This window comes from Perognathus longimembris, chromosome 4 (assembly GCF_023159225.1).
Source record: "Perognathus longimembris pacificus isolate PPM17 chromosome 4, ASM2315922v1, whole genome shotgun sequence".
Taxonomy (NCBI): domain Eukaryota; kingdom Metazoa; phylum Chordata; class Mammalia; order Rodentia; family Heteromyidae; genus Perognathus; species Perognathus longimembris.
Window position 1 is genome coordinate 9,135,320 of NC_063164.1, and position 18,634 is coordinate 9,153,953.

At 47.9% G+C, this 18,634-nt stretch overlaps 1 protein-coding gene across 1 annotated transcript in view; it reads left to right on the forward strand.

Annotated features, from left to right (window-relative positions):
* The first annotated feature begins 1,059 nt into the window (after positions 1-1,059).
* Irs1 (insulin receptor substrate 1) overlaps positions 1,060-18,634 on the forward strand; it is a 53,005-nt gene continuing 35,430 nt past the window's right edge. The window contains exons 1-2 of the mRNA XM_048344646.1: positions 1,060-1,472; positions 1,506-5,492. Of these exons, the coding sequence (XP_048200603.1) occupies positions 1,722-5,471 (3,750 nt within the window). The 5' untranslated portion in view covers positions 1,060-1,472; positions 1,506-1,721 and the 3' untranslated portion in view covers positions 5,472-5,492. The remainder of the gene's footprint in view (positions 1,473-1,505; positions 5,493-18,634) is intronic.

Sequence of the window (18,634 nt, forward strand, 5' to 3'; positions counted from 1 at the left end):
TTCGGGGCTCTACAGCCGCAGTGCCCCCCCCCACCATACCCGCTGCCCCCCCCACCCTCACTCCTGCGTCTTCCCGAGCTCGCTCCCCCCCCCCCCCCATCTTCCCGTTTTCCCAGACTCCCCTCGTGCTTTCGGGTAGCCACCCAAACACACACACACACACACACACACACCCGCGCGTCCTCGTCTCCCCCCCGCCCCAGTCCCGCGCCCGCCCGTCCGTCCGCCGCGGGGATTCCTGCGGGGCCGGGGGGCGGGGGGGGGGGGTCGCCCTGGGTGGCGCGGCCCGGGAGTCGCTGCACTGGGGCGGCCCGCCACACAGGGGCGCTGCCCGCGCGCGCGGCACCGAGGCCAGCGCGGGCGCCGCTGCGGCACGGCCGGGGGTGGGGGGGGGGGGCGGGCGGAGTGGGGCGGGCGCGGGGCGGGCTCGGCCCGGGAATGTGGAGACCCGGGCGGGAGCCTCCCGGCGGCGGCGGCGGCGTCTGCTGCTGCGGCCGGGCTGCCGAGTGCCGAGGCTCCATCACGTGTTTTTCTCCCCGGGACTGAGACGGCGGCGCGTTCGGAGGGGGCCGGGCGGGCGCGCAGAGCCAGACGCCGCCGCCGCCGCTTGTTTTGGTTGGGGCTCAGCAACTCCGCGGAGGAGGCGGAGGACGAGGAGGAGGAGGAGGGAGGAGGGAGGGGAGAAGTAACTGCAGAGGCAGAGCCTCTCGGGGAACGGGCGATCCTCCCCAAATCTCCCCCTCTTCCTCCCTCCACCCCCCCCCCACCTCCACCCCTTTCCCTGCCCACCGGAGCGAGGGGCCAGGGATGAGCCTCCCTGGCAGCTCCGTAGCCCTTTGCGTGGACAAGCCCCACTCCCCGCCCGCCGCGATGATGGGCCCCGGCGCGGGCTGCAGAGGACGCGTCCGCGGGCGGCGACAGCAGCCAGCAGCAGCCGCCGCAGCGCCGCGGTCTCCGCGATTGAGCTGGTATTTGGGCGGCTGGTGGCGGCGGGGGACGGAGGAGGAGGAGGAGGAGGAGGAGGAGAAGGAGGGGGAGGAGGGGGGGGAGGGGGGCGTGGGGTGGGAGGAGACGGCGGCGGAGGAGGAGAAGGGGGAGGAGGGAGAACCCCGTGCAACGTTGGGACTTGGCAGCCCGCCTCCCCTGCCCAAGGATATTTAATTTGCCTCGGGAATCGCGACTTCCAGAGGGGAACTCGGGAGGAAAGGCGCGCGCGCGCCTGGAGAGGCGACGCAGGGAGCCCCCCGAACCCCCCGGCGGCCGCCGCCTTTCCCGGCGTGGGACTTCAGCGGCGGGGCAGCGAGAGATGCATCTTGGCTCCTTCCTGGCTTGCGGTGGCTGAGACGAGACTTGGATTTGGGAGACTTGGGGCTGCATCCACCCCAGACGAACTGCCTCTCCCTCCCACCCACCACCCCCCGGGGGCACGAAACGTCCTGAAACTCCGGCGGGGCTCTCTCTCTCTCTCTCTCCCTCTCTCTCTCTGTCCCTCGCTCCCCCCCCCCTCCCTCTCTCTCGCTCTTCCCTTTGGCGCAGCCACTGCGTTCTCCTTCAGCCGCCCCTTCGCGGGGCGAGGAGCCGCCGTGGATCTCGCAGCCGGGGGTTTCTGCCGTCTCCAGCCCCGTTTGCATGTGCGGGGCCGCGGCCGGGAGCCACCGCCCCCCCACTCGGTTGTTTTTCGGCGCCGGCCTGTGCTCCCCGGCGGTGGCGGCCGCAGCAGCATGGCGAGCCCTCCGGATGCCGCCGATGGCTTCTCGGACGTGCGCAAGGTGGGGTACCTGCGCAAACCCAAGAGCATGCACAAGCGCTTCTTCGTGCTGCGGGCGGCCAGCGAGGCCGGGGGCCCGGCGCGCCTGGAGTACTACGAGAACGAGAAGAAGTGGCGGCACAAGTCGAGCGCCCCCAAACGCTCGATCCCCCTCGAGAGCTGCTTTAACATCAACAAGCGAGCCGACTCCAAAAACAAGCACCTGGTGGCTCTCTACACCCGAGACGAGCACTTTGCCATTGCGGCAGATAGCGAGGCCGAGCAAGACAGCTGGTATCAGGCGCTTCTGCTGCTGCACACCCGTGCCAAGGGCTACCACGATGGGAGCAGCGCGGGCTCCGGGGCCGGGGGCAGCTGCAGCGGCAGCTCCGGCGTGGGGGAAGCCGGGGAGGACCTGAGCTTCGGAGAGACGGCCCCGGGACCCGCCTTCAAGGAGGTCTGGCAGGTGATCCTGAAACCCAAGGGCCTGGGGCAGACAAAGAACCTGATTGGCATCTACCGCCTCTGCCTGACCAGCAAGACCATCAGCTTCGTGAAGCTGAACTCCGAGGCGGCCGCCGTGGTGCTGCAGCTGATGAACATTCGACGCTGCGGCCACTCGGAGAACTTCTTCTTCATCGAGGTGGGCCGTTCTGCCGTGACGGGGCCCGGCGAGTTCTGGATGCAGGTGGATGACTCGGTGGTGGCCCAGAACATGCACGAGACGATCCTAGAGGCCATGCGCGCCATGAGCGACGAGTTTCGCCCTCGGAGCAAGAGCCAGTCCTCCTCCAACTGCTCCAACCCCATCAGCGTGCCCCTGCGCCGCCATCACCTCAACAACCCCCCGCCCAGCCAGGTGGGGCTGACGCGCAGGTCGCGCACCGAGAGCATCACGGCCACCTCTCCAGCCAGCATGGTGGGCGGGAAGCCGGGCTCCTTCCGCGTGCGCGCCTCTAGCGACGGCGAAGGCACCATGTCCCGGCCGGCCTCGGTGGACGGCAGCCCCGTGAGTCCTAGCACCAACCGGACCCACGCGCACCGGCATCGGGGCAGCTCCAGGCTGCACCCCCCGCTCAACCACAGCCGATCCATCCCCATGCCTTCCCGGTGCTCCCCATCCGCCACCAGCCCGGTCAGCTTGTCGTCCAGTAGCACCAGCGGCCACGGCTCCACTTCCGACTGCCTCTTCCCAAGGCGGTCCAGCGCGTCCGTGTCCGGCTCCCCGAGCGATGGCGGGTTCATCTCATCCGACGAGTATGGCTCCAGTCCTTGTGATTTCCGAAGTTCCTTCCGCAGCGTCACCCCGGATTCCCTGGGCCACACCCCACCGGCGCGGGGAGAGGAGGAACTGAGCAACTATATCTGCATGGGTGGCAAGGGGGCCTCCACGCTGACCGCTCCCAACGGCCACTACATCCTGCCCCGTGGGGGCAATGGCCACCGCTACATCCCGGGCAGCGGCCTGGGCACCAGCCCGGCCTTGGCGGTGGAGGAAGCCGCCGGGGCTGCAGACCTGGATAATCGCTTCCGGAAGAGAACCCACTCGGCCGGCACGTCCCCCACCATCTCCCACCAGAAGACCCCCTCGCAGTCCTGCCTGGCCTCCACGGACGAGTACACGGAGATGATGCCCGCCTACCCGCCGGGAGGTGGCAGTGGAGGCCGACTGCCCGGCTACCGCCACTCGGCCTTCGTGCCCACCCACTCCTACCCCGAAGAAGGGCTCGAGTTGCACCCCTTGGAGCGTCGTGGGGGCCACCACCACCACCGCCCCGACAACAACGCCGCCACCCTCCACACGGACGACGGCTACATGCCCATGTCCCCAGGGGTGGCCCCTGTGCCCAACAGCCGCAAGGGGAACGGGGACTACATGCCCATGAGCCCCAAGAGCGTGTCTGCCCCCCAGCAGATCATCAACCCCATGAGACGCCACCCCCAGCGAGTGGACCCCAATGGCTACATGATGATGTCCCCCAGCGGCAGCTGCTCCCCCGACATCGGAGGCGCCTCCAGCAGCAGCACCAGCAGCAACGTCAGTGCTGCCCCTTCTGGGGGCAGCTATGGGAAGCTCTGGACAAATGGGGTAGGGGGTCACCACCCCCATGCCCTGGCGCACCCCAAGCCCCCTGGGGAGAGCGGTGGTGGCAAGCTCTTGCCTTGCACCGGTGACTACATGAATATGTCACCCGTGGGGGACTCCAACACCAGCAGCCCCTCCGACTGCTACTACGGCCCCGACGACCCCCAGCACAAGCCAGTCCTCTCTTACTACTCGTTGCCAAGGTCCTTTAAGCACACCCAGCGCCCCGGGGAGCCAGAGGAGGGTGCCCGCCACCAGCACCTCCGCCTCTCCTCTAGCTCTGGTCGCCTTCTCTATGCCACCACAGCCGAAGATTCTTCTTCTTCTACCAGCAGCGACAGCCTGGGTGGGGGTCACTGTGGGGTGAGGCCCGAGCCTGGGCTCCCACATCCCCCCCACCATCACGTCTTGCAGCCCCATCTGCCACGGAAGGTGGACACAGCTGCACAGACCAACAGCCGCCTGGCTAGACCCACCAGGCTCTCCTTGGGGGACCCCAAGGCCAGCACCTTACCTCGGGCTCGGGAACAGCCGCCCCCACCGCAGCCACCGCACCCTCCCGAGCCCAAGAGCCCAGGGGAGTACGTGAATATTGAATTTGGAAGTGAGCAGCCTGGCTACTTATCTGGCCCCAGGGCTTCCCACAGCTCGGGTCTCTCTGTCCGGTGTCCGTCTCAGCTCCAGCCAGCTCCCAGAGAAGAAGAGACTGGCACTGAAGAGTACATGAACATGGACCTGGGGCCAGGCCGGAGGGCAGCCTGGCAGGAGAGTGGGGCCCACGTCGAGGTGGGCAGAGTGGCTCCTGCACCTCCAGGGGCTGCCAGCGTGTGCAGGCCTACCCGGGCCATGCCCAGCAGCCGGGGTGATTACATGACCATGCAGATGGGTCGTTCCAGTCAGAGCTACGTGGACACCTCCCCAGTTGCCCCTGTCAGCTATGCTGACATGCGGACCGGCCTTGCTACCGAGGACGTGAGCCTGCCCAGGGCCACAGCCGCCGCTCCCTCTTCCTCCTCCTCCTCCTCAGCCGTGTCTGCTTCTCCCAGTGAGCCTCAAGGAGCAGCCGAGCTACCTGCACCTGTGCACGCGTCCTTACTGGGGGCCCCACAGGGTCCTGGGGGCATCAGCGCCTTTACCAGGGTGAATCTCAGTCCCAACCGCAACCAGAGTGCCAAAGTGATCCGTGCAGATCCGCAAGGGTGCAGGAGGAGGCACAGCTCGGAGACCTTCTCCTCAGCACCCACTGCCACCCGGGCTGGCAACACGGTGCCGTTCGGAGCAGGGACCGCAGTGGGGGGCAGTGGCGGCGGCAGCGAGGAGGTCAAGCGCCACAGCTCTGCTTCCTTTGAGAATGTGTGGCTGAGACCCGGGGAGCTAGGGGGAGGCCCCAAGGAGACTGCTCCAGGGTGCGGGGCTGCCGGGGGAGTGGAGAATGGTCTCAACTACATAGACCTGGATTTGGTGAAGGACTTCAAGCAGCGCCCTCAGGAGCGCCCCCCTCCGCAGCAGCCTCCCGCCCCCCCAGCCCCCCATCAGCCCGTGGGCAGCAGTGAAGGCCGCTCCACCAGCCGCTCCAGTGAGGATCTGAGCACCTACGCCAGCATCAGCTTCCAGAAGCAGCCAGAGGACCGTCAGTAGCTCCACTGGGAGTCACAGCAGGTGCGTGTTCAGGGTGTCAGTCAGAAGAGGAACTGCTTTTAACCTTGTGTTGCAATTCTGTCCTTTGACTCAGTCCCTTCCCACTCCTTCCCTGGGTGTCCTTGAGAGGATGTACTTGCAAGAGGTAAAGGTGGCTGAGCACCTGCCAGACAGGCAGAGAAAGGTGTAGGAGCCGCCTGGGAGGGGTTTCTGCATGTGAGAATTCCCAAGTGAACTCCTTAACCTGTAGCATTAAAAAAAACAAGCCGTATATTTTATGATACCAGTTCTGAGCTTTGTAAAGTTTATTTATAAGAACTTTCGCTTCGGTATTGAAATTTACTTTTAACCCCCTATTTAGGTCAGATCCTGGAAAGGGCAATGTGACAAAAATATTTGTTGCTACAGGGGACTAAGCTCTTCCCTTAAGATCCTTTCTCAGAGCTCTGAAGGCTGATCTTATCGAGTGTGTCATGTGGTATTTTTGTTCTGTGATTTCACAATCCCAAGGCAACATAACCAGCACCAAAAAGATTCAGGAGGAAGAGGGGTTTTGTTGTTTGTTTTGTTTTTTGAAGTTAGAGAAACATGCGGATTGATCTCTGAAGAAAGTAATTATATGTGACATTTTCTTATTGTTCTTGTACGAAGATTTGTGAAGTATTTTTCACACAGGGACCCACCATCTCTCAGGCATAGCAGCTTTTAATGCAATCAACTGTGTATGCTTGGGACCCATATAGAGTGAAGAGTTGTGGGAAAAAAAGTTCATCCCAGTGTGTCTGCCTTGTAGTTGTCTTTTCTTGTATGAAGACACCACTAATGTATCACTTGGGAGCTACTGTATCTCTTCTGTAAAATGACTTAACATGTTGATGGTGAAAAAGATGGCACGTTGAATCAGAGAAAAGAAGTAGTTTTGCTTTGGTCTGCATCGATTGTGTGGGTGAAATTGTACCCTTCACTTTTAGAATATTGGTTGGTTTTCCTTCAAGTTCAAGAGTAGATGCCTCAGGAATACTGAAAAGTTGACTTTAGGTCTTCTGTGGCTGGGACTATCTGAAGAAGGGAAAACAGTTGTCAGAGGAAATTAGCCTGCCCCTCCATTCTGTGTGCTGGGAGCCTCTGTTCTGGTGGTCCTCATTGTGGGTAGACGAGAGGAGTACAGTCGTCAAATAATGTGATGACTTGGCAAGGAGGAGTTTTCAACATTTGGAAACACTTTATTCTGACAAACTGACTACCTTGGGAACTTTCTGTCTCCTTCAGAGAGGAGCCTTTGAGAGTATTTACACTTCTTAATAGATGTCCATTCATTAGATTTAACCTAGAGTTTCTATCCATAGGAAATAATAACATACAATACACATGTGTATCATGTGGCCATTGTCTCTTTGATTCTGTGTTCAGCACTTGATCATTTTCTATTTTGTAAAAGCAAGATAAAGGTATGGAATAAGAATAAGCATATATTTGATTCGTATTTATTGCAACATTTATTTTCATTATTTGCTCAAAAGAGATTTCATACGGTAACATGCAATTTTTGATTACTTCAAATGTTTTTGGAAGTTGCATTCCCTGGGACACTGTTAACATTTGTTTGTAAACTGCTTCATTTATAAAGTCAATTCAAAGGAAGGAAACCCAGCAGAGCTGAAATTTTGGCTCTACAGGAGATACAAAAAGATACACATTAAGTTTTTCTTAGCTTATAGGTTTCTTTTTATAGAGTAGAATAAGTATCTGATCTGAACCAGCAAGCCAGAGAATGAAGCACATTTTAAAGGGATTAAAAAGAAAAATCCTCCTTACATGGAGGACACACTAGAAATCAAAACCAAAAAAGTTAATCCCCAGTCTTCTATTCTTAACTTTCTTAGATTAAATGTATTCTACAATAATAAAAATCACAGAATCATATTCTTAATCTGGGAGTAGTAGCTAGTAGGCCATGTTTTGACAGAACTGTTCCAGCAGTATACTCTAAAACATGTATTTGTAAGCTGTAAATGTGGCTCTGTGATTTAAGTGGGCACTAAATCTGGTATATCTGTATCCTCAATTCTCCTTTCTTGACTTTGTCCTATTGCCTTTCAAGATGTTATTGCATAGTCAGGCTCGGGATGAGAACAGGAGTTTAAAACTCTTTGCCCAGCTTCCTCAACATTTGCTGTCTTTGCCTTTTTCATTTCTCAAGTAAAACCTGAAGCACGATGAGAGGTGTCTGTCCTTTCTCTCTGGCTCCTCTTTTAAGTATCCCTGCTTATTTACTATTTTCAACTGTCCATTAAAAGAGCATTTATGAGACATTCACTCAGATGCTCAGGACTTAGGAGATCCTTTTCTGTTTCTCTTTTCCATCTCTGCTGTGTTGTCTAACTTATGCCCTACTCGTTAATTTTGTGCTACTGTTCCTCTCCCATTTCTTTCCTTTGTTCCCCACCATTCTCCCCCCTCCTCCCTTTTTCAGAATTTGACAGGGTGTTACTTGTGGCCTGTGCTCTGCAGAGACTAAATTGAGCCCATGAAGAAGGGCAAAAGGAACCCTTCAAATTTAGGACCGCAGCCCAGGCACCTTTAGTCAGCTTTTACTTCAAATCCTGTCTTCTAGATTTGTAATAGAAGCTGGGCACACAACAACAGGCTTACACAAAGACAGACCCCAGCCAGTCCTTTGGGGTTCAGTTAGTTTGACTTTTGTCATTCTTACATTATGGCCTCCTTAAAAATGAATTTGCCCTCGCTTCCTGTCTGACTTCCAGGATTCCACACCTCTAGAATCATGTCCCCATCCCATTCTCTCCCTTGCCTGGTGGCCTTTTTGTCTGGCTTTGCCCCTGGCACTTTTCCTTTTCCAGGGTCACCTCTGCTTCCTGCATTCCACCCTCTTTATGTGGCTCTTGGCTGCTCCTCCCTCCTCCAACCCCCTTTTGCTAAGGGTGGGGGTAAGGGTAGCCGTGAGGCCGCCCTCCCGCCCGCCCCTGCCAGTCTGGGGTCGGTTGTCGGGGCAACCGGGCTTCTCTCCGGGCCACGTGGTTGGCAGTATCAAAAGAGCCCCCGCCCCAAGGGTTGGGCTGTGTGGCCACGGGCTCTGGGCGGGCGGGCGGGGAGGTCTCGTTGATTGGCCCCTGCCAGAGCCAATCATCCTGAGTAATGGTTTGGAGGGAGGGGCTTCAGGCTGCATCCCTGGGCCACGTGCTCCCATTCAGTCCCGGAGTTCCTAGCCTTGCACAACCCTGTGTGTGTGGAGCCAAATACTTCCCACTCCCCGAATGAATACTCCCTCCCTCCCCCGGGCTCCCCTCCCCCCAGCGCGCCTCCCCACCTACCCAGGATGTTGTGTGTGCCCAGCCTTATTTGTGTGCATCCAGACCAGAATGTCAAGAATGAAAAAGGCACTGGAGCTGGCAGACCGAGGCCCGGAAACACACACTTCCTCTGATTTTTAATTGAGAAAAATGCGGGCTGTGACCATGTGACGCGCCCCATTTTGTTTCCCTCCTCTCTTACTATGGTTTACTACGGATCCACGTTCCTCCTTTCTTCCTGTCTCTTCTGGATCTGTAGACTGGAGGGAACGACCGCACACGATTGTGGATCGATGGGGCTGGCTCCGGATCCTTGCATTTAGGTCTCTGAATTGAGGAAACACCAGCGCTTCGGCTGGCACCGTTTTGGGGTCATTCGGGGGCGGGATGGGGGGAAGGGAGGACGAGAGGAACTGCTTGGCTTTGGAAGTGTCTTAAGAGTTTTTGCCGGACCTATCTAACGCTGTAGACTTTATTGGACACATACACTTTGCAAAACATCTGAGCTAGTCCAAATGAAGGAGTGTGCCCCTTACCCAGAATGGAAGATTTGAAGGAATTGCTTACTATTCTCAAAAGACAGATTTGTTTTTGACCCCTTTCACCTCCCACTAGGGCAACCTGATTTTGAAAGCTTGCTGGATTTGTGTTGCCATCTCCAGCATAAGAAAATCTAACGAGAAATATTGCATGTAGGACGGAAAGGTATTCAGATTTATTCTTTGTAAAATAAAGAAATGCTTCAAGTATTTTCTGTTCCCATTACCGCTCAAAAAAGGGGTCCTCACTAGCCAGCATCTCTGTATTACAGTTATTACTGCTTCCTAGTAGAGAGAGCTCTTTTCTCTCTTGTTCCAGGATACTTTGATTTTTTTTTTCCTTTTGTTTTCTAGAAATTCAGGGATTAAATCCAGGGCTTTTCATGCTAGGCTAGTGCTCTGTAACTCAGCTACATCCCTAGATGTCTTATTCTAGCATACTCTGGAAATCTAACAGTCTTAATAGTTTGTACTATTGTTCAAGTATCTTTATCTGTTCAAAAATACATCCACGAACATCCCCAAATCTTATAAGCATGTATCTGAATGCCCCTAAATAAAAAGTATCTTCAATATTGCCTTATTGGGTTCCAAAAGGGCATACAACTTCTCTTTTGGTTTATCAAAATTCCTGGAAAATAGCTTCATGCTATCTTGAATGATGATGCAATGGAAAAAACAGCTCCTGGAGTAAGAACTGAAGGTCTAGCAGAGCTTGTGTTCTTTACTAGCTGGGTGACCTTGAGAAAAATCAGTTAATTTCCCTGGACCTATTTCTTCACCAGTAACTTGAGAATTTTGTTCTAAATTATTTTAACCTCTTTTGAAGCTCTAAACATAGGGATGTTTTGGAGCAAATGACTGGTACTCTTTAATAGGTCAGCTATAATGAGAATACTTTCTGGAGAGCCTATCTCTGGATGGGCCTGTAATAAAAGTGTGTTGGAATAGCTTGTCCTCTCCTCTTCTACCCCTTACATCAGGCATTCTGTATGGGCGGATGGAGGACTGAACAGAAAATATGGTCTGATTTAGGACGGACTGACTTTAATCTTTCTTATTTTCTAGTTTCAACAGACTTAAATCCTCTTAATTGTACCAGTCTAACTTTTTTTTTTTTTTTTTTTTTGTCAGTTGTGGGGCTTAAACTCTGAACCTGGGCACTGCCCCTGAGCTCTTCAGCTCAAAGCTAGCCCTCTACCAATTGAGTCACAGTGCCACTTCCGGTTTTCTGGTGGTTAATTGGAGATGAGTCTCACGGAATTTCCTGCCTGGCCTGGTTTTGAACAGAGATCCTCAGATCTCAGCCTTCTGAGTAGTTAGGATTACAGGCGTTAGCCACCGGAAGGTGGCCAGTGTAAATTTTTGAAACCATCTCTAGAGTGGATTATATTTCCCCAATCCCATCTAAATGATAAATAAATAAACCATGTGAGGGAATGCAGGTCACTTGCTGCTCCCTCCTCCCCAAGGTCAGCTGTCCCAAGAAGCATCACAGGAAAGGTCTAGCTAGAACCACTACATGTGAGTGATAATATTCAATGCTTACTCTGTTGGGATTCACTTCTTATGATGAATCTGTTTATGGCTTTGAATCATCAAAATTATCCAGAGAGACAGTGAGTAGAAAAGAAATCTGAAAAGCCAATTGAGGACTGTGGGAACTCTTCCTCAATTTTTTTTTTTTTATTTTGTGGCTTTATTTTTCTTGCCTAGGTGAATGAAACAGCTTAATACTGTTATTAGCAAAATTTGCCCTATTTACTCTGTCTACTGTGTGTGTGTGTATGTGTGTGTGTGTGTGTGTGTGTGTGTGTGTGTGTGTGTGTGCAGTTTAGGATTTTGATTAGCTAGTTGAGCTATAGGTTTTCTGCTTGACTGACCCAGTATTATCTTGGTTGTTCAGTGCCCATATATTCAGAAGTTTCTACATTGTTCTCACCTCCTGGTGTAGTGCACAGCATCCTGATAGTGGTCTATAGTCTTCATCATTCAGAACTTGGGTCACTTTTGCTTTTACCCATCTTCCAACTATAGTCAGTTTCTTAGCTGAATAGTCTTTACTGTAAATGGCTCCTTTTATTTTAATGAGCTGGTAATTTAGTATAATGGAACACTTCAAGGTTCTGTTTTGTTTTGTTTTAAAGCAATTTCCTCAATTATTTCCTCATGTTAGAGTTATTGGAAATTGTATTCAAGGAAAACAGCTTCTTGTGAAATTGTGTTTAAGACAGTTTCTCTGTAAGATTCTGAAACTTTCCTTATGCTAATATTTTGTTTTTGGCTTTGGAAATAGTAGATACCCTTTCACATTTGTAATTATGCATTTGAATGGTTATTTCATTGCCTTCTGAATCTATAGCTGTGTGGCTGACTTTAAAAACTCTTTAAAATGTTATTATTGAAACATGTTTAGTAGGTATAATCACATTGAGCTTTAACTCAGTAAAATTTTGTTTCAATGTTAGTCTGGTATAATCATAGTATACTTTCAACTATGGTGAAATAGTTTAGAAAGCATTTGTAAGGCATTTCAAATTATAGGCTAGTCAGTATCATCTATTTGCGTCTATTCTTGTCTCACATTATGGAAATGGTGGTATCTTTCCCGATCTTAATTCACAGAAAAAGCGGAAGATGGATTGGATAAGTAGAAGGCACTGTCACCAATGGTAAAAGAACATTTTCCATTTTAATAATATTCTTGCTGCAGGCTCTGCTATAATCTACTTGTTAAAATAAATTTGGTTGGTTAATGTCATTTGTGCTTTTTCAATGAGTCAGTGATCATTGAATAATACGGTTTTTTAAAAGTCATGTTTATCTTAAGAGAGCTGTCTTCCTTTTTCAGTCCCTGTCTTTTCACTCCTAATGACAGTAAAGTAGATACTTGGGTCAGTCTATACTTTGGGTTGTATTTCTCTGAAAGTGAGAGATTATGTGGTTTTATTACCCTGCCCTGAATTCTTTCCTGAGTAAACTCAGGCATATGCACTGTTTGCCTTTATACCATCCCATGTATATTTTTAAAAAACTACACGTTATATATGTACCTCCTCCCCTTTTGCCTTTTACAAAATAAAATTCTTTGAAGGGAGTTCTTTGGTTCTCTTTGATGTGCTTAAATCAATTGCTGAACACTATCATTCTATCTTGAGAACTGGACAGCTGTGTTTCTGAAATGATCATAGAAACATTATTATTAACTATTCATATATATATAGTATTGCAAATAAATTATATTTTTCACAGTAAGTCATAATTCCATGAAACATCAAACCCTGGTATAGTCTTAGAACCTCTTGTTTCCCAACTCTAACATAATTATTCATCTTTGGCCTAACAGGCCTCCAGCCTACTTCTTGATCTTCATTCTTCTGCCTCTTCTTCGATATGACTGAAAATTATTATGATCTGCATTGTACATGTTTTGTTGAAAGAGGATGAGAGTAGATAGGTGACAATAGAAATTGAGGGAGAAAAAAAGAATGAGACTAAGGGAAACATTGTAAAGGTAGTTCCCAGACAGACAACTTATGGTGTAATTTATTGGGGGGAAAATCAAGATTCATAGAAACCCAACATGTTTGCATAAATTTATAGGACAGAAATACCATAAAGCTACCTTAAAGCTTTATGCTTTAAAATCCATTCTAACCATATTTCCTGCCTGACAACATCAACTACCAAACAGCTGACAAGGCTACTGAAACTCCTCATTTGGGAGAATGGCTCATCTTCAGACAGGAAGCCAGCAAACGTAATACTGGCAAGAAGACAGCAATACAAAGATACTATTGTATTGTATGCAAGTGAAAGAGGAAGAAAAGGGTCCCATCATTAAATACATGGGATGTGTTATGGGCTAGTAGTTGTTAGGAAAAGTGAAACCTACAAAAGAAATTTTAGTCTGTCATTATCCTTTAGTTTTACTGTTGAGGGACTTTTTGCCTCTTTGGGTTGGAATTGTATTTTTGGTGGGATTGGCTATATCCCCTTGAACTCTGCTTGCTTCAGGCTGGCTGGATAATCTGAGATTTTGCCATTGCTTGCTCTTAAGTGCTTGCTTAATCTTACTTTGTTTCAAGGACATGTGGTCATACTTGTTTTCAAAGCTTACAGCATTTTCTTTGAGAAACATAAACAAAGCATATTTTTATACTACCAAGTTTTATAATATTCTGGGTTTATTCACACTACTGACAAATATAGGTGATACATGGATACCCTATAAGTTTCAAGTATTTTAGAAGGTAAAAAAAAAACTTGCCCTCACCCACGTACTTCATCTTCAATTTGCATAGACCATTATTATTGCTGACTTTCTGTTTTGTTTTTACAAAATTGCATTGTCTGAAGTGTGTGTGTGTGTGTGTGTGTGTGTGTGTGTGTGTGTGTACTTGTGCTTGAACTCAGCATCTGGAACTCTTCCTTGTCTTTCTTTGCTCACAGATGGTGATCTACCACTTCAATCATACCTCCATTTCCAGCTTTATTCTGGTTAATTAGAGATATGAGTTTCACAGATTTGTCTGCCTAGACCATTGTAATCCTCAGTCTTCATTCTCCTGAGGAGCTAGGATTATATGTGTTAGCCACTGGTGCTGTACATTTTGAAGTTTAAAATAGAAAGTTGGTTAAATTCCCAACTGCCCAAAGACATTGGTGGAAGAATAGGCTCACATTTCAAGGAACACAGAAGGTAATTTACTCCATACAACAGACTCTTTTCTTTTTCATTAAAAAACGAGAAAGAAAAGCAATCTTTACTTTCTGTGCTGAATCCTCAGATTCAAAGTAAATAACATGAAAGTATTGATTAACAAAATATCTGGGGCTGGGAATATGGCCTAGTGGCAAGAGTGCTTGCCTCCTACACATGAAGCTCTCAGTTCGATTCCCCAGCACCACATATGTGGAAAACGGCCAGAAGGGGCGCTGTGGCTCAGGTGGCAGAGTGCTAGCCTTGAGCGGGAAGAAGCCAGGGATGGTGCTCAGGCCCTGAGTCCAAGGCCCAGTACTGGCCAAAAAAACCCAAAAAAACAAAAAAAAAAAAAAAAAAACAATCTGTTTTTGCAATATCGAAGTAATTTTGCAAGAAGGCAAAAGTGTCTTAGGTTTTCTAACACAAAGTTTTAAAATCTTTATCATTTTATTTTCTTCTGTTCACTTGTCTGACAGTATTCAAGTACCTCCTTACCTCTTTGACTGAATAACTCTAAGTATAATGTAGTAGAATTAAGTATAAAGACGAGGGTCATTTTGAAGACCCTTTTGAAGACTTTCTAGGTATCAAAGCCACATATTTTTGAGAGTTCAAATTTACTAGAATTGGTCTTTTACCATTTCAAATTCTGAGAGTCGTTTGTTTTAAATAATAGATTCTGTACAAATACCTCAAGAAATTCCTACTTTCGTGATCTTTTCCCACTCATGATCTTCAAAGTTAGTAACATTAGAATTTAGAGAATCTATCCTGTCTTCAGAGGGAGTGAGGAGATAATTTATAACTAGAGCCAGAGATGAAACTTCCCTAGTGGTCTAAACATATGCATAACTTATACCCTCCTCTTTTCTTCTGATCTTAAGGAGTCCAGGGAGGCTATAAAGAGAAGGAGGCTGTTTCTAGACAAAAATGGGAACTTTCAGGAACATTCTACAAGATAAAATTTATATCTTAATGATCACAATTTGATCCTTTTCTTCTTTTTTTTTTTATGATATGCCCATAAGAACAGACGCATAGCAACTGCATCAGTATTCTAATCACAAAGTAAGGAGAAGTGAAATTCATCAACATGAAGGAAACTTTTAAAAGGAATCCTGTATTCAAAGCTTTCTAGTTTCTTTGGTATTTGTATCATTTCACTTTTGAAATGTCACAACATCCCAATACTAAGTATTTTAAGACATTGATCATTCCTTAGATCATAGATCTGTGGGCTGCTCATTTGAGCTCGCTTTAGCTGGGCAGTTCTTGGGGCTGGTCTCACTGTCTCCAGCCAGAGGCTGGAGGTAGAGGCTGCCCTTGTCATAGGGGTGGGGGATGGTCACATGGCACTTGCTAATGACTGGCCTACATATTCTTTGTAGTTTAGCCATGACTTCACACAGTACTGAGTGCATCCCCAGTAGCAAGACAGGGGAGACACTTTTAAACCTCTGCTTCCATCACATTTGCTATTATTCCATTAGCTAAAGCACAAGTCACACAGAACGATGCCCAATTTCAAGGGGGGCAAGTATAGCTACCGCTGGATGAGAGAAGCTAAGCTTTTGTGACTTACTGCAGTATGTAAATGCATCAATAAATGTAATTCTTTTGGTCTTCATTAACTTTGATCAGTTGCATGTTGAACATTTAGAATAGCATTATTCTTGGGTATTATACTATTTAGTCCTACTTTGGGGTAGACTATTTGTCATATTAGAATAAAATTCTCCCATCTTTATTTTCCCTTTGAAAACATGAATGACTGTACTTTCTCTTACATAAATTTTTATTGAATTCCTTCAATGAACTTGACTGCGGAGACTGAAATAGGCATGGATTGACCTCCTTGCATTTCCTAAAATGCAAAGAATAAACAAGTAAACAAATATGTTACTATCAAAGAAACAAAATCAAGGTGTTAGGAAGAGAATAGTAGGAATTACTTTTAAATGCACGATCAGGGCACAATTTGAGAAGACAGTAGATGATACAGTTCTCACATTCAGATTCGAGAAGAAGAAACATATTTTTATGTCCCATGTTCTGTGGGCCAGATTTTGAATGGTATCTTTCCAAGAGTTGGTGGTCTCCCTTGAAAATGCCTCTTATGGGATGAATACAGGCTGAAAGCTCTTCTCACAGAAAGTTGTAACAAGAGGACTGCTTTGGTTTCTAGTAGAGGAGGCTGATATCTTAGATTTTGGTTCTATTAGTAGTTGGTGAAAAGATGGTAGCCATATGTTTGAGAATCATCCTGACGTAGAAAAGAGGGTAACACTTTCTGATACTTCTCAGGTAGACTCTAGGGGACTAGAGAGCAATTAGGGTACCAGAGCCATTGGACATCTTCCCAATGACCTTTCCCTAATGACTCCTGCTCACCACCTACTCAACAAGTTAGGATAGATAAGAACTGATGGTTAGGAGAACCAAGGACTCTGAGACTTTTCAGTGGTCTGAAATAATTTTCCCATGTGATTGCAGACATTGGTGACAGAGAGCTGCTGATGACTGAGAAGCAAACACAAATGGTTTGCCATGTCTCACTCGGAATAACTACTTTCCTTAAGTCTGCCTAACTTTCCTCTCAGCTGGTATTTATATTTTTCTCTTTACCAGAAACTCAAATGCTTTAAATCCTCTTGAGGTTACACAACAAAACAAAATGGGATACTGTATAAAACACAGCGTGGTAGTGGGAGGAGGTGGGGGCCCTAAAGTTTTATGTGGAGTTAGTTGCACAGTGGTATTTATATTGTGATCTTAGCAGCTCCCATCCACCCACCCTTCCTGTCCCTTCCTCCCTTGCCCATCTGCCCCCCTTCCCAATTCCAGTGCACTCTTTGAACCACAGCTCAACAATGACTTCCTTTCAAAGCTGATCCTATTCTCTCTGGTTAGATTAAGGAATATAAATATTTCAGTTTTAAAAGAATGGGTAATGAAAATAATTTCTGAAAATATTCCATTGGTTGGGAATTCGGGAAATCTCTGAGTATAATCACATTTTCCCTTCTGCCTGGAGAGAGACTGCGAGAGAGAGAGAGAGAGAGAGAGAGAGAGAGAGAGAGAGAGAGAGAGAGAGAGAGAGAGAGAGAGAATATGAATGTGTTGAGGAGGACTAGTGGGAAGAAACTACTACAAAAGATTACATTCCTGAAACTAAGCTTTAAAAATAGTTTTCAGCCTGAGCATTTGGTCCTTCACAAGTCCCTACAAGGGACGATCGTCTCAAAGTGTGCAGGCTTGTTGTTTCTCGGGCCTTTGAACTGGGTGAAGAATGTGTCTCAAAATGGAAAAAATGAATGGCTGGTGCTTTTAGCCTGAAGCCTGAAACTTGCTGGAGGAATGTCATTGTGTCTTCAAAGCCCGCTTCCCACCACGCTGCATTAGATGGCTCTTGGAAATCGTCTTTGCATTATCAAATACACAACAAAAAACCCATGCCACCCAATTCGATCTAATTCACTGGCTCCTTTTAGGTGGATTTCTAATTAATGTGTTTCTTCTCTCAGAAAAGAGTCCCATTTTGCTCTCCCCTTACTCCTATTGATAGGATTTGCTGTTATTCCATAGGTCAGGAATTTTCAGGCTTTTTTTTCTTTTCTTTTAGTGTCATGCGGCATATTATAGGAAAAATTTAGTGATAGAAGGTGATTAGGAAGATGTTTTTGTTCCAAGGAATTCTCAAATTCCAAAGAGTTTTGAGCACCATCACCATTATGTTGACCATATTTGGATGATCAGAAAAATACCTAAACTATTTTGTTTGCTGGATTCAAGTATACATACTATGCCCTGCTTTTTCTATTGGAAAGTCTACCTCTTCTCAAAGGACAAAGGACGAAGGCAACAGTCTGTCCTGGCTGCAGTTACAGGTTTCATGCATTCTTTTCTAGCTCAAAATTCTGAGCTCTTTGAGAGTAGGCACCTTATTTAGCAGTTTGGGGAGGAACCCTTGAATCTCAAGGAAGAGTAGCACTTTAAGAAAGTCCCCAAATTGATATGGTTTGAGTACCCCCAACCATTTCATTCATCCAATATTTTAAAAATTGAATTCAGACCTAACACAATCAGATATATAATAGTAAAGAATCCTTGTGATCTAGGTATGGATAGAAAAAAAAACTTGGGTGAAAGTAAATACACTGTTACCCTTCCTGAATATGAAATTGCAGTGTCTATTCAAGTCTTGAAGACTTTCTTCATTCCCTCCAGACCATTCCTTGGAAGACTGACAGAAACTTTGCATTGTTTTGACAGGATTCACTTCTCTGCTTTCAACAGTAACCCATCAACTTTTGTTCTGTTAATCTAGTTCTTCTGATGTTAATTGTAGCTTACTGATCTAGGTCAGCACATAGCATTTTCACTGAGATTTAAGAATCAAAAGCAATGAGAAAATCATTTGAAAACTAACGTATGAGAGTTACCTCTGTTTTAAGGTAGAGGACAGTGACTAAGTTTGTAATCCATAATATCCTCTCCTAATTATGTCCTTTTTCTTCTATTCCCCTTCTTCCTCTCTAGTCTCGTGTTGTTAATTAGCCCCTTTACTAGAATATAGGTGAAGGCCTCTGCAAAGGGATTAAATATATG